This window comes from Rhinopithecus roxellana, chromosome 7, assembly GCF_007565055.1.
Source record: "Rhinopithecus roxellana isolate Shanxi Qingling chromosome 7, ASM756505v1, whole genome shotgun sequence".
Classification (NCBI taxonomy): Eukaryota; Metazoa; Chordata; class Mammalia; order Primates; family Cercopithecidae; genus Rhinopithecus; species Rhinopithecus roxellana.
Genome location: NC_044555.1, coordinates 86,012,325 through 86,028,155, shown reverse-complemented (window position 1 = coordinate 86,028,155; position 15,831 = coordinate 86,012,325). Strand labels below are relative to the sequence as shown.

The 15,831-nt window shown below is 37.3% G+C and overlaps 1 protein-coding gene across 5 annotated transcripts in view; it reads left to right on the top strand.

The window, feature by feature from the left end:
* The window catches only part of RPS6KA3 (ribosomal protein S6 kinase A3), a 125,171-nt gene that overhangs the window by 70,695 nt on the left and 38,645 nt on the right, over positions 1 to 15,831 (top strand). For all 5 annotated transcript variants that reach the window (XM_010379704.2, XM_030933531.1, XM_030933530.1 and 2 more), the window contains 5 exons: positions 7,628 to 7,708; positions 8,512 to 8,591; positions 9,185 to 9,291; positions 14,561 to 14,598; positions 15,126 to 15,268. In XM_010379704.2, coding sequence (XP_010378006.1) covers positions 7,628 to 7,708; positions 8,512 to 8,591; positions 9,185 to 9,291; positions 14,561 to 14,598; positions 15,126 to 15,268 — 449 coding nt within the window. The remainder of the gene's footprint in view (positions 1 to 7,627; positions 7,709 to 8,511; positions 8,592 to 9,184; positions 9,292 to 14,560; positions 14,599 to 15,125; positions 15,269 to 15,831) is intronic.

Below are 15,831 nucleotides of genomic sequence, written 5' to 3'. Positions count from 1 at the left end.
GGAGGCTGAGGCAGGAGAATCGCTTGAACCCAGGAGGCGGAGGTTGCAGTGAGTCGAGATCGCAACACTGCACTCCAGCCTACGCAACAAGAGCAAAACTCCGTCTCAAAAAAAAGAAAAAAAAGAAAAAAGAAATACCCCTGAGCAACCTGGAAAATAACACCGTAACAAACTCCACCCTAACTGAATTTTACAACTTAACACATCTAGGAAACTTGTGAGGAAATATTGAGCAAATTACAAACAAATTAGTAATTCAAAAATTTTTGACATTTCATATAGTGAAAAATAGTATAAATAGGAAGACAGGAAAATGTATTAATATAAGGAGTTAGCTAAGGGGCTTCTACTGGCCAAATCTGGGACAACTTAAACATTGCAATAATAAATGATAGTGATAGATTACAACCCAGTTGAATAAAATAAGAAGCCATAGGTTAATTCATAAATTAATTAATGGGGGAAAAGGGAAAACTCTTTCTTACAATATAATTCCAACTAATAAATGTAAAAAGAATGAAGGAGTTAGGAATTGATAAGAAATACCATTATATCCTCCATCTGGAGGATTTTGAATAAAGTTTACACACGGAGATAAATAATCTTTGGAGAAATGTTCAGTTTTGGTGAAAGTCAAAGATGCATATTAAAATAATGAAGTTTGCTGGGCATAGTGGCTCACACTTGTAATCCTAGCACCTTGGGAAGCTGAGGCGGGAGGATGGCTTAAAGATAGGAGGTCAAGACCAGCTAGGGCAATATAGCATGACCCTGTCTCTACAAAAAATGAAAATAAAATCAGATTGTTGTAGTGGTGCAAACCTGTGATTCTAGCTACTCTGGAGGCTGAGGCAAGAGGATCTCTCGAGCCCAGGAGTTTGAGGTTGCAGTGAGCTGTGATCACACCACTGTACTCCAGCCTGGGTGACAGAGTGAGATGAATGCATGTTATTTCATATGATGGCAGCATAAATTGGAAAGCCATTATTGCTGCTACATTAACCTAAGGAAATAGCTTCAAAAAAAGGATTCATCGGCTTGAAAATTCTTGTTGCAACATTATTTACAATAGCAAGAAGTTAGAAATCACATACACGCTGGAAAACTAGAGGAATTGTGACCAGTTATAGTGCCTCATTCCTATAATTCCAGCACTTTGGGAGGCTGAGGTGGGAGGATTGCCTGAACTCAGGAGTTCAAGACCATCCTGGGCAGCATAGTGAGACCTCATCTCTACAAAAAATCGAATAATTAGCCAGGCATGGTGGTGTGTGCCTGTAGTCCCAGCTGACTGGGGGGGCTAAAGCAGGAGGATCACTTGAGCCTAGGTCTTCAAGGTTACAATGAGCTTTGATTGCACCACTGTACTCCACCCTGGGTAGAGGGAGATCCTGTCCCTAAAAAAAAATTTTTAATAAGGAAAAATAGAGGAATGTTATAAAATTATGGTTTACCACTTAGGATATTATTAAAATAAAGTATCTTAAATATAATTACAAAAATGAATGTAGTGAAAATTAGAACAAATTGGGCTACTACAAGTATGTAAAATTGTATAGATATAAGCTATAAAAGAGCTCATAGAAAAATGAAAATATTTGACTTACCGGAACTTTAAACTACTGAATAATTCTGAATGTGTTCTTAAATTTTTATTTTTATCAAAAGAATATCTGTAGAGTCTTATCATATAACATAGCTATGCTTTGCCCACCCTCCTGCCTTTCCTAATTCTTGAACCCCAGAGACAATGACTTTCATCTCTTTAGCTGCTGCCATTTACATTTATATTCAACAGTTTTATATTGCAATTCTTTGTTTTCATTTGGAGACATAATCTATTGCCTTTCTAACATGGAAGACTAAGATTCAGTTCTCTCATGCTGCCACCCACTCACAGATTCCTTTTTCACATCTTCCCAATAATGTTTTCATTGTTATAGCTTTATAAAAATTGTTCCTAGCTAAATGAAATAGTATACTAGAGTCACATTTCCTTCACTTCTTTTCTGTATTCAGTCTCTTTTCCTAAATTCTGTACCTACTTTTTTCTCAGTTTACTTTTTAGTTTTGATGGAACACGTCTTCTTATAGCTACCTCAGAATGAGTAAATGGATACTAAATTTTTTGTGACCCTCCATGTCTGGAAATGGCTTTATTCTACCCCCTCACTTAGTTTATAATTTGGCTGAGTATAAAATTCTAGGTCAGAAAGAATTTTCCACCAGATATTTGAAGGTGTTGCTTCCATTGTCTTCTAGTTTCCTGTGTTACAGTGATGAAGTTAATTGCTGGTCTCACTCCCAGTCCTTTGTGTGTAAGCTGCTTTTCCTCTTTGGAAGTCTTTAGAATCTACTCTTTATTCCTGTTGTTGTGAAATTTATATAGTGGTATTCTTCAGTATGGGTTTCTAAAACTATATCATATCATATATGAGGTGGTCTCTTTCAACCTAAAAACTCATTTCTTCAGTCTTGGGAAAGTTTTTGTCATTTATTCTACATTTGTAAGTGCTACTCTTTGGAATATGTTGGTTAAATCTCCTGAATTGTTCCTTAATTTTCTTTATTTTTCCATCTTCTATTTTCCATTTTTTCTATTTTCTGTGAAATTTCTTCAACCATCTTCCAACCCTTCTATTGACCCTTTTGTTTCTGCCATCGCTTTTCATTTCCTAGATTTTCTTGTTCTCTGAATATTTCATTAAAACATTTTTTAATTATGGAAAGTATCAAACATTTAAGAAAGAGACAGAAGAATATAGTGAGCCCCCATATACCCTTCTGCCTGCTTCAACATTTATCAACTCATGGTCAGCCTTTTTTCATCAGTGTTCTCCTTCTTCTCCTCTTGATATTTTGAATGAAATCTCAGATACTATAGAATTTCTTCATAAATATTTTAGTATATATCTCTAAAAGATAGACTCCTGGCTGGGTACAGTGGCTCACGCCTGTAATCCCAGCACTTTGGGAGGCCGAGGCGGGTGGATCACAAGGTCAGGAGTTTGAGACCAGCCTGACCAACCAATATGGTGAAATCCCCTCTCTACTAAAAATACAAAAATTAGCTGGGCATGGTGGCGGACACCTGTAATCCCAGCTACTCAGGAGGCTGAGGCAGGAGAATTGTTTGTACCCGGGAGGCAGAGGTTGCAGTGAGTCGAGATCACGCCAGTACACTCCAGCCTGGGCACCAGGGCGAGACTCTCTCTCAAAAAAAAAGACTCCTGAAAGAATTAATTCAACTGTATTATCATACCTTAAAAATGAGCATAAAGATATCCAGTCTTTGTTCACATTGCTAGTTGTCCCTACTATTAAAATTTGTGTTTCTTTATGCAGTCTGTTTAAATTAGGATTCATACATATAAGGACTCAACTTTGCAATTGGTTGATATCTTTTTAAGTCTTTTCATCTATGAGCTCTTTCTCTATTTCTTATCTTTTTCTCGTAGTTTATTTGTTGAGGATACTTGTTCCTTCCTCCACCCCACCACCCTTTTTAAACAAGAACAAGAAGCTTTAAAAAGGGTGAGGTGCCATATTATCTTTGCTCCCACAATGGATATAAATTACAAGAATGAGTTTTGTTTTGTTGTGTTGTGTTTATCTTCTGTTCCTCACATTGTTTGTTTCCCTTTATTCCATTTTTCTGTTTATTTTGATGTTTTTCATGTTTAGAGCCTTTATCCAAATGCTTGGGGATCTTTTGCTATCTTTTCTTTAAGAGTCAGCTGCTAGAAAGCTGATTGAAAAGAGTTCAGTGGCAAGAATTTGCTTATTTTTCATTGGCTTCCTTTCCTTAGGCTTAGATTTTTAGCTTTCTCTGGTCTGCTTTGTTAGTTACCACTTACCCATCTTCTACTATTGCTTCCTGTCCTTGTGAGTTGATATAATTTTTCCATTATTGTCATTTCCATGGGGTTTTGGGAGAATATAGAGAGTAGAATATCCATGTTTAACCAGAAGTCTCTTCCCATTTTAAAGTTCCTATTAATACGATAAATGGGGCCAAATAGAAGTCAATAACGTTAGATAAAGTTAGTGGGGACTTCTATCCTATTAAAGTGGTCTGTTTGTCTAAAAGCTTTTGTAAACTGCTTAAAAAGGTTTCTGAATACATAGTCCTAGAAACATAAACAACATTTCTTCTTCTTCATTCTCATGTTCAGTCAAGAAGGGCTTAAATCTAATAATTACTCTAGAAGAAAAAATATTTCAGAGGAATCTAGTTGCTTTGCCAGCATGAGTTAGTATTAACGAATTCTGTGTTGGGATTAGAAGCTGGCCAATATAAAACATGCCTTCTTCTGAATTAGTATATACTAATCAAAATTCCTCATGATAGAATGATTTAGAATTGTCACTAGGTCTTTCCATAAGCAGAAGAAACGAGATTAGAATTATGACACAGGCCTACCTTAGACAAAATGAAGGAATTCTTTTTTTTTTTTTTTTTTTTTTTTTTTTTTTTTGAGGCGGAGTCTCGCTCTGTCGCCCAGACTGGAGTGCAGTGGCTCAATCTCCGCTCACTGCAAGCTCCGCCTCCCGGGTTCACGCCATTCTCCTGCCTCAGCCTCCTGAGTAGCTGGGACTACAGGCGCCCGCCACCTCGCCCGGCTAGTTTTTTTTTTTTTTGTATTTTTAGTAGAGACGGGGTTTCACCATGTTAGCCAGGATGGTCTCGATCTCCTGACCTCGTGATCCGCCCGTCTCGGCCTCCCAAAGTGCTGGGATTACAGGCTTGAGCCACCGCGCCCGGCCATTTGATACATACTTTTTATTTTTTTTTTTTTTTTTTTTTTTTTTTTTTTTTTTTTTTTTTTTTGAGACGGAGTCTCGCTCTGCCGCCCAGGCTGGAGTGCAGTGGCCCGATCTCAGCTCACTGCAAGCTCCGCCTCCCGGGTTCACGCCATTCTCCTGCCTCAGCCTCCCAAGTAGCTGGGACTACAGGCGCCCGCCACGTCGCCCGGCTAGTTTTTTTTGTATTTTTAGTAGAGACGGGGTTTCACCATGTTAGCCAGGATGGTCTCGATCTCCTGACCTCGTGATCCGCCCGTCTCGGCCTCCCAAAGTGCTGGGATTACAGGCTTGAGCCACCGCGCCCGGCCGGAATTCTTTAGTGAAGGACTCTCACTGCTCATTTTCAGTTAAACAAGGTCTCATCAATGTTACATATAAGGAAATGTTGAAGAGAAAATTATCTCACAAGAAAATCATGTTGGTTCCAATCCTTCATTTTATAGAGGAGGAAACAGGAAATCCCTGAGAAATGAAATTGTTTGACCAAGGTAGTTATGAGTTCATCTAGTTATTAGTATAGCCACTAAACTGTAGTTCTTGACTCCCAAATAATTGTTCTTTTCATTGTGGTAAAATAAGAGAAGAGGGATATACAGTGCATGTATTGATGGATATTTTTGCTGCTTACTGAGCAGAGGAGGTATTTTTAAGTGATAAGCCTTGTATACTTATTGAAAGATGTAGGACTTTGGAATCCACCTTTAAGGTGATAGGAACTAATCCAAAATTGTGTGATAATAATGAGAAAAGGATAGATTTAGGCTAGACTGGAACAGAAATATCAGCAGGTATTGGTGATAAACTTCACTCACATAAAAAGTACAAAGGGCATATCAGGCTGGGCATGGTGGCCCATGCCTGTAATCCCAGCACTTTGGGAGGCAGAGGCGGGTGGATCACCTGAGGTCAGGAGTTTGAGACCAGCCTGGCCAACATGGTGAAACCCCGTCTCTACTACAAATACAAAAATTAGCCAGGTGTGGTAGCACAAGCCTGTAATCTCAGCTACTCGGGAGGCTGAGGCAGGAGAATCGCTTGAACCAGGAGGGGGAGGTTGCAGTAAGCCGAGGTCGCACCACTGCACTTCAGCCTGGGCGACGGTGATACCCTATCTCAAAGAAAAGGGGGCATATCAGATATAACAAGGAAGACACCAGAGTTGTATCAATAGGGCAAGGTAGTGAAATCAGAGATTGCTATTGAATTTGATATACTAACTGGACAGGTCAGTTAAAAGAGCTACATGTACATCAAGAGCAACTGATTCCTATTTCTGATTTGCCCATTTTCAGTCAGTGGCATGAAAATCTCCCAGTTGGGGATAGAAAACTGGTAGAATGGAAAAAATAGGGCATTTTTTTGCTGCTTTGTTTATTTTCCCCAGAGGTCTTATTTCTGTATTTTAAATATCTGCATTCACCCTAAACTGAAAATAAAACCAACTCAACTTTCTCACTCCACCAGAGAGTCTCCTATTCATTCTATTTTAATGTTTCATATAACCATTCAGAGTACTTAGAATGTATTATAATCATTTATTTACTTGGTTGTCCTTCCCACTGGATCAGGAGCTTCTTGAAGATTATCTTATTTGTATGTATATCCCTAGTGCATTGCACATACACTTTGCTCAGGAAATATTTGGTTGCTGAATAAAAGCTTTGCTCACAGGGTCAAATGTAAATTCATCTTGGCATTCCAACTTGTCAAGAATCTGGATCCTCTCACCTTGGCACAGTAGTAAATCTCATTTGATTCCTTCTTGTTCATCATTCATGCCTTCATGTCTTTGCTTGCACTGGGTACTCCATGCTTAGACTCTTGTTTTCTAGGGCCTATCCTTCCTACGCATCTAAATATCCCCTCCAAAAGTCTTAAAGCTTGCGCCCTGACCCTACATCTTTCTTCTAGCCTTCCCATGCAAGTAAGACGGATCTTGCCCTTCTCTGAATCCCACAGTACTCATTGCTGGTAGTAAATTGTTTTATCCCTTAATCATATTCATGGTGCTACTTTGGATATAATAACAATAGCTACCATTTAATTGAATATCTCATGCATACCAGGCTCTAGGTACATACCTTATCTCAAATGATCACATGCTCCTCAAAGCTACAGTAGTGTTATCCCCATTGTATAGCTGAAAGGTAACTGAGTCTCAAAGAATTTAAATAAGTATCTTGCTTGTGATTGTACTGATCTTGTGATGCTTAAGTTTTTGTCAAAAAAAAGATTACACAGATCTGAATTCATATCTTTCTGTCTAAACTCCAAAAAACACTTGCTCTTTCAGCTGTACCACAGTATGTTCTCTCTCTCTCCCTCTTGCTTCCTTTCTTCTTCCCTCAAAATAGCCCTTTTTGGATATAACTGTCCTTTACCCCATGTCTGCCCCATTTTAGGTATGCTTAATGAATGTTTGTTGAGTTTGATTGATAGGACTGATGGAGTGTTGAAGCCTATTTGTTTTTTATGTTTTACTATTAGGATGCCTTGATTTTTAAAAGTTGCATGCTTTTTTGTCATTTGCCACAGCTGTGATTAAAATACTTGTGCATTTGATGTTAAAGCCAATACCTAATATTTTCTCTGTATTTTTTCCAACTTAAAAGCATGGATTTTATAAATAAATACTACTTCCTTTGGTTATGTAATGTAGTAAAAGATATCATTATTTATTTTGTAAATTCAAGAATGACAAAACATTCACATTTTAGTATACATAAGCAAAATTTTATTTAACATGGGCACCAAAAAGAATTTGTTTTGAAGATTATCTTTGAAAGATATTACAATGTAGCGTACATACAATCTTTTATAGTTCGAGACCGAGTTCGGACAAAAATGGAACGTGATATCTTGGTAGAGGTTAATCATCCTTTTATTGTCAAGTTGCATTATGGTAAGTATGAACCATCTCCCACATCATCCCTTCACCTCATCCCTCAGAATCCCTGAGGACATTCAGATAAACTAATATAAATATATATATATATTTGTATGTGGTTAGCAGATCTTTTATAGTAAAAAGTCATGAAAATTAAACCATTATTTCTTAGACAAACTTTAGAAGCTTTTATTGTGTTTAGCTTATGTTTTTAAAAAATATTATAAAGTTAGTTTCTGAGTGGTAGCCATAGGAACAGGTAATGATAATTATTGCTTTTTTATTGTAATAATAATGAATAATAATATGCTAGCCTTTTATAGCCTATATGTGTTAGCCAACCCCAAAGGCCAAAGAGATCCCTAATGTGAACATCCTAAAACCATTGTCACTGCTGTTCTTTTCCCCAAAGCCATATGCTTTTTCTCAGTGGGTAAAGGTGTGATGATTCTTACTATGTGTGATTAAACCTAACCAACCCACATTTTTTTCTGTAGCTAGTGGCATGGTTTTTGTATGTTATTTCGTAGTTCAGTAAGTCATTTTTTGTTAGGAGTTTTTCTTATGTATCATGGGTTTAGAACTGGTGTATTCCTGAGTGACTTGCCTGTTGAAAATCTAGTGATTCCATAATAAGAAGCACTGTATTTAACATTTCCACATGGAAACTAAGATAAATCAGTGGTTTTCTCCTAAGTAAAAGTAAGTTTGGACATTTGATATAATTAATTTGCTAAAATACTCGTTTGTGAATGACCTAATGTAAGCCTTAAAAAAATTATGGTGAACTAAATGAAAATTTTCATTTCTTCATTCAGCTTTTCAAACTGAAGGGAAGTTGTATCTTATTTTGGATTTTCTCAGGGGAGGAGATTTGTTTACACGCTTATCCAAAGAGGTATATAATTAATCTCTATTTTTAATCTATTTATATGCATCCTGTTTGAACTAAAGCTTTGTTATATTTCAGTATTATGCTTACTGTATTTTCTCTAGTGGCACAAGATTCTTGAAGAATCAGACCCAAAAAGAGTTCTTTTCCTACCTTTTGAATTTATTCTGAAAGCAGGACTTTAAATTGACAAATAAACAGTCTTTGTCTTAACCCTGCTTCTCTTATAGTTTTTTCCAGAAGCAATAATGTATCAACAAGGTATCCTTAAACAATTAGTACTGGAAATGAAGTGTGCATTTTAAAGATCACTTTTCATTTCTAAAATGTTACTGTCATGGGACAACAGTGGCACAACCTGAATATACTTGTTACTTAACAACAAAATGTAAAATTATTTCTCCCATAGTGTATAGTTAGTATTTAGTAAGTGATTGGTTGACTGATTAGATAATTTTGCAAATTCCTTTCATGAGTAAATTGTAAACAAAGCTATGTATAATTATCATATTTATAAAATTTTTAGTCCTAGAGTGGAACTTTAAAAATTACAGACACAAAAAGAAAATAAATTTAGAAAAATTATTGTTTTATTTTAGGTGATGTTCACAGAAGAAGATGTCAAATTCTACTTGGCTGAACTTGCACTTGCTTTAGACCATCTACATAGCCTGGGAATAATTTATAGAGACTTAAAACCAGAAAAGTAAGGAATCATGCTAAGTTGAATACAATGTAATATAATTGTTTAGGAGATTATAAAAAAATCAAGTTATTTCATGAGACTCCCACAGTATTGCCCTAGCGTGCCTGTGCTTCACATCTCTGCTAACACTGTAGTTTCATACTTTAAAAATCTCATTTAATCAAAAAATACTGTTTTTGTGTGCATTCTTTGATTTTTTTTTTTTTTTTTTTTTTTTTAAGATGAAGTTTTGCTCTTGTTGCCCAGGCTGGAGTGCAGTGGTGCAATCTCAGCTCACTGCAATCTCCACCTCCCAGATTCAAGCAATTCTCCTGCGCTAACCTCCCGAGTAGCTGGGATTACAGGTGCCTGCCAACACATCCAGCTAATTTTTGTATTTTTAGTAGAAACAGGGTTTCACCATGTTGGCCAGGCTGGTCTCGAACTCCTGACCTCAGGCGATCCACCTGCCTCAGCCTCCCAAAGTATTGGGATTACAGGCATGAGCCACCACAGCCGACCCATTTTTTTTATTTTTAATGAGGTTGAAATCTACATTCATTGGCAATTTGTATTTTTGTGTGAATTTTCTGCTCATGGCCTTTGTTCATTTTTCTTTTGGAATGTTATTTTTGGCCTGGCATGGTGGCTCACACCTGTAATCCAAGCACTTCTGGGAGGCTGAATTGCATAAGCCCAGGAGTTGGAGACCAGTGTGGGCAACATGGCAAAACCCCGTCTCTACAAAATATTAGCTGGGCATGGTGGCACACGCCTGTAGTCCCGACTACTCGGGAGGCTGAGGCAGGAGGATTGCTTGAGCCTGGCGCATCGAGGCTGCAGTGAGCCAAGATTGCTCCGTTCCACCTCCAGCCTGGGCAACAGAGTGAGACCCTGTCTCAAAAAAAATAAAAAAAAAAATTACATTTTTTCTAGTTTTTACATTTTAACTTTATGTTGTTTAATTTATGCATTTTTTTTCTTCAGGCAGATCTACCAGTCTTCTTTCGTGATTTATTCCGACTTTCATTCTTAGGCTTTCCCGAGTTCTGTGATCAGATATTTTCCTTCTAATTTTATAGTTTCTTTTTTTTTTTCTTTTAACTCCATTTTTTAGAAATTTTTTGGTAGGAGGGTTGGTATAGAGCTAACCCTTTCTTTCCCCCAAATACCATTTATCAAAAATTTTCTTCTCCATGTAATTTCAAATTTTAAGTGTGAGATGAGCAAATTTACCACAGGTTTGATAGTAACAGTCATCAAGAAGCGGATATTATTTAAATTGTACACACTTCTGTTTTAATTTGTTAATGTTTACCACTGAGTAAGAAAGCCCCCCCCCCTTTTATAAGCATATAAGCACAAGCCTTGCTCTACCAGGAATATTTTTAAACAGCTTTATTGAGTTGTAATTCATATGTTAAACAAATCATTGCCTGGGTACAGTGGCTCATGCCTGTAATCCCAGCCCTTCGGGAGGCCGAGGTAGGTGGATCACTTGAGGTCAGGAGTTTGAGACCAGCCTGGCCAACACGGTGAAACCCCGTCTCTATTAAAAATACAAAAATTAGCCGGGCGTGGTGGTGCACACCTGTAATCTCAGCTACTCGAGAGACTGAGGCAGGAGAATCGCTTGAATCCAGGAGGTGGAGGTTGCAGTGAGCTGAGATGGTGCCACTGCACTCCAACCTGGGTGACAAGAGCGAAACTCAGTCTCAAAAAAGGAAAAGTATATAATTCATTGATTTTTAGTATATTCACAGCGTTGTACAACCATCATATTTATCAAGAATTTTGAATATTACGCACGGATATGAACAGACACTTCTCAAAAGAAGACATTTATGTGGCCAACAAACGAAAAAAAAGCTCATCATCCCTGATCATTAGAGAAATGCAAATCAAAACCACAATGAGATACCATCTCATACCACTTAGAATAGCGATCATTAAAAAGTCAGGAAACAACAGATGCTGGAGAGGATGTGGAGAAATAGTAATGCTTTTACACTATTGGTGGGAGTGTTAATTAGTTCAATCATTGTGGAAAACAGTGTGGCGATTCCTCAAGGATCTACAACCAGAAATACCATTTGACCCAGTAGTCCCATTACTGGGTATATATACCCCAACGATTATAAATCATTCTACTATAAAGATGCATGCACATGCATGTTTATTGCAGTGCTATTCACAATAGCAAAGACTTGAAACCAACCCAAATGCCCATCAATGCTAGACTGGATAAAGAAAATGTGGCACATATACACCATGGAATACTATACAGCCATAAAAAAGGCTGAATTCATGTCCTTTTGCAGGGACATGGATGAAGCTGGAAACCATCATTCTCAGCAAACTAACATAGAAACAGAAAACCAAATACTGCATGTTCTCATAAGTGGGAGTTGAACAATGAGAACGCATGGACACAGGGAGGGGAACATCACACACTGGGGCCTGTCAGGAGCTGGGGGGCTAGGAGAGGGATAGCATTAGGAGAAATGCCTAATGTAAATTATGGGTTAATGGGTACAGCAAACCACCATGGCATGTGTATACCTATGTAACAAACCTGCACGTTCTGCATATGTATCCTAGAACCTAAAGCATAATAAAAAAAAAAAGTTAGTATGAAATGCAAATTCTATATTAACACCAGAAGAGGGGAAATGCTCATCTGGAACTCTTCTAAGTGATCATTTAGAAATTGTTATACTTGGCCGGGCGCGGTGGCTCAAGCCTGTAATCCCAGCACTTTGGGAGGCCGAGACGGGTGGATCACGAGGTCAGGAGATCGAGACCATCCTGGCCAATACGGTGAAACCCCGTCTCTACTAAAAAATACAAAAAACTAGCCGGGCGAGGTGGCGGGCGCCTGTAGTCCCAGCTACTTGGGAGGCTGAGGCAGGAGAATGGCGTGAACCCAGGAGGCGGAGCTTGCAGTGAGCTGAGATCTGGCCACTGCACTCCAGCCTGGGCGACAGAGCGAGACTCTGTCTCAAAAAAAAAAAAAAAAAAAAAAAAGAAATTGTTATACTTTTATATTTTATGTTTCTTTTTTATTGTTTTTGGATAAGTTTCATATGGTTTTGTTTTTATTCCCCAAATAACTGCTGAGTTTTCCTGATTATTTTCCCAACTTATAACTATTGTGACACAAAATATAATTATTGGTGAGAATGAATATTCAAGCATATAGTCCTTAGAAAAATTACTATAAACATAAGATTAAACATTCATAAAAATGTGTTTTATACTATTTAATTGAATATATTTACCATAGACCATTGTATTGGCATTGGTCATAAAGTTATATTAAAGTATGAGCCTTGTCTCAAGGCTTTAATAAGATCAGATGTAAAGAAGATTGCTTATATTAAGATCTTAAACATACATGTCTAGATGATGCTATTAATTCGAAATAACACTTACTTGGTAAATCATACAAGTAAATACCATCATACAGAACTTGGGAGGAATTTAAATTTTTAGGCCAAATATTTTATGAACTGTTAAGGGTTTTTCAGATTCTTTTAAACTAGAACTCTGTTATAATAAATATGACTAAAAATAATTAGTAACCGTTGAAAAGGAATGTTGTTTATTGAGAGTGATAAAGTTGACTTTTCTTTCAAAGATACAGTATAAGCATGGTTATCTTAAAAGAATGCATTTGCTATAGAAGGCACAACTAATGCCCTTTCAGCCATATTATCCTTTTTTCTTTCAGAATTACCAAGAATGACTTGAAGTTTGTTTTGTTTTTAGAACTGTTTTTCGTGCATTCATTAGAAGGGAGGATGATTTCTATAGTACCTAATAATGCCCTTTATATTCTCTAAATGTGTTGATCTCTTCATAATCAAGCATAATCAATACTAATATTTTTTATAAAAAGTGCTTGTGATGAAAGATACTTGAAAAATATGTCCCTACTGAATTACCTTCAGTGGTAAAGTTTGTTGTAATTATGTTTGCATTTATGAAATAGAAAGGTTGGTAATACTTTTGTTATAGTAAAATTTTGTAACAAAATTTGACTTGCACATTTTTTAGTTAAAAGTAAGGAAATGCCTATATTGTGGGATAGCTTTAAATATAAGTGAAACAGTTTATTGCTTGACCCCATACCTATCCAGAAATATTAGGTTGGTGCAAAAGCAATTGCGGTTTTTGCCATTACTTTTAATTACTTCTGCACCAACTTAACACAATTACTGACTTACAGCTTAGTACTCTCTCCTTTCTGTAGCTCCTTGATTAATAGCATTACTCTCCACTCAAGTATCTGCTCAAGCCAGAAATGTGAGTGTCATTCTCCAGTTGTTCTTTATTATGACCCAGTGAGTTCACTAAATGCACTTTATTTTCTCTGTAAATTTCTCTACCGTCCACGAATGTACACCTTTTATGGTCTCCTTTGTCCTTGAGAAGAAGCCCAAACTATTTGGAATGCCCTGTAGGCCCTTTGCAAACAGGCCTTATTCATTCAGCATTTCTTATTTGTACTGTACACTGCCAGACACTGAGCTATAAAGATGAATAAGGTCAAACCTTCTAGGAGCTCACAGTTTTTTGGGGAAGAGAGAAAACCTGGAGAATATGTATAGTGAAGGGAGGGGTCAATGAAAAACAAGGAGTATGGGGAGGGAGAAGAAGATTGTGTAAAGGTTGTGTCAGGAAAAAAAGTAATAATAAGGAAATAATGATTGAGTCAAATACCTTTAAAATGACCAAGAGAGCTGGGCACGCAGTGGCTCACACCTTAGGGAATAATCCCAGGACTTAGGGAGGCAGAAGCAAGAGGATAGCTTGAGCCCAGCAGTTCAGGACCTGCCTGGGCAACGTAGTGAGACCCTATTCTCCACAAAAAGGAAAAAAAGGCAAAATAACATAACCAAGAGAATGATACGTCTGATGCTTTTGAATTAAATGTGTGGACCCTCTGTCTATTAATGCAGGCACTAGGGGATTTAGTCAAACTACGTCTGCAGAAAGGCATTAGAAAGAGCAGCTGGGAAGAGTACAGGTGATTTGATTCTTTTCCTAATAATTTTCAAGTACCCCTGGCATATTAATACAAGTTTATGGCATTGCCTTTGGGATTTGTTATAAATGTGTGTCCAAAAAATAATTTGTTCCTCCTTTGCCTTTGCCATCTTATTCACAGTTTAAAGCAATATTTTAGAATAAATGTGGTGATCTGATGCTTAAGGATGTAATTTCAGTCTTAGCTTCTATAAATCTCTATTTAGTGTTCTTAAAAGATTTTCTTTGTTTTTTCCAGCATACTTCTTGATGAAGAAGGTCACATCAAGTTAACAGGTAAAAAAAAAAATCCTCATTTTATTAAAATATTTTCTCCTACAATATATACTTTCCTTTAAGGTTGATTGAGGTACAAATATTGAGTAATACACTGTATTAAAATTAAAAACTTGTATTAGAGCCAGGCGTGGTGGCTCACCCCTGTAATCTCAGCATTCTGGGAGGCCAAGGCAGGTGGATCACTTGAGGTCAGGAATTCAAGACTAGCCTGGCCAACATGGTGAAACCCCATTTCTATTAAAAATACAAAAAAATGAGTTGGGCGTGGTGGTGCACGCCTGTAATCCCAGTTACTTGGGAGGCTGAGGCAGGAGCATCACTTGAACCCAGGAGGCAGAGGTTGCAGTGAGCCAAGATGGCGCCACTGTACTCCAGCCTGGGCGACAGAGTGAGACTCTGTCTCAAAAAAACAAAAACAGAAAAAAACTTGTATTAGAAAATTTAAATGATTAATGTCAGAACTCAAAGTTTAAAATTTGCATGTGCAAATTTATGTAGGATATTTATGATATTTGTTTTGGCAGATTTCGGCCTAAGTAAAGAGTCTATTGACCATGAAAAGAAGGCATATTCTTTTTGTGGAACTGTGGAGTATATGGCTCCAGAAGTAGTTAATCGTCGAGGTCATACTCAGAGTGCTGACTGGTGGTCTTTTGGTGTGTTAATGGTAAGGTTTGAATTTGGGTTTTTTTAGGGGGGAAGGAGGTTGTTTGTTAAGTGAGGATTAGCAGTGAATGTTAAAGAAACTGGTGTTTTTATTTTCTTTATTTTATACCATATGTAATAAGTAACCAAGAAAAATTATTATATGCAGTATAGAAGGACTATGAAATCTATTAGCTGCTTCTATCTCATCCTAATTTGAAAAGGCAAAAAAAAAAAAAAAATTACCATAGATTTCCTGCTAATAATAACAATCTAAAGCATTAATGGTATTTACTCTTTTGGAGAAACTGGTCCAGAAATCTATTAGTAAGTGACCCTTAAAATAAGTTCGTTTGGCTGGGTTCAGTGGCTCACACCTGTAATCCTAGCACTTTGGGAGGCTGAGGCGGGTGGATCACCTGATGTCAGGAGTTCAAGACCAGCTTGGCCAACATGGCAAAACCCCATCTCCACTAAAAATACAAAAATTAGCCAAGCAGGATGGCATACACCTGTAATCCCAGCCACACAGGAGACTGAGACTGGAGAATCGCTACAACCTGGGAGGCAGAGGTTGCAGTGAGC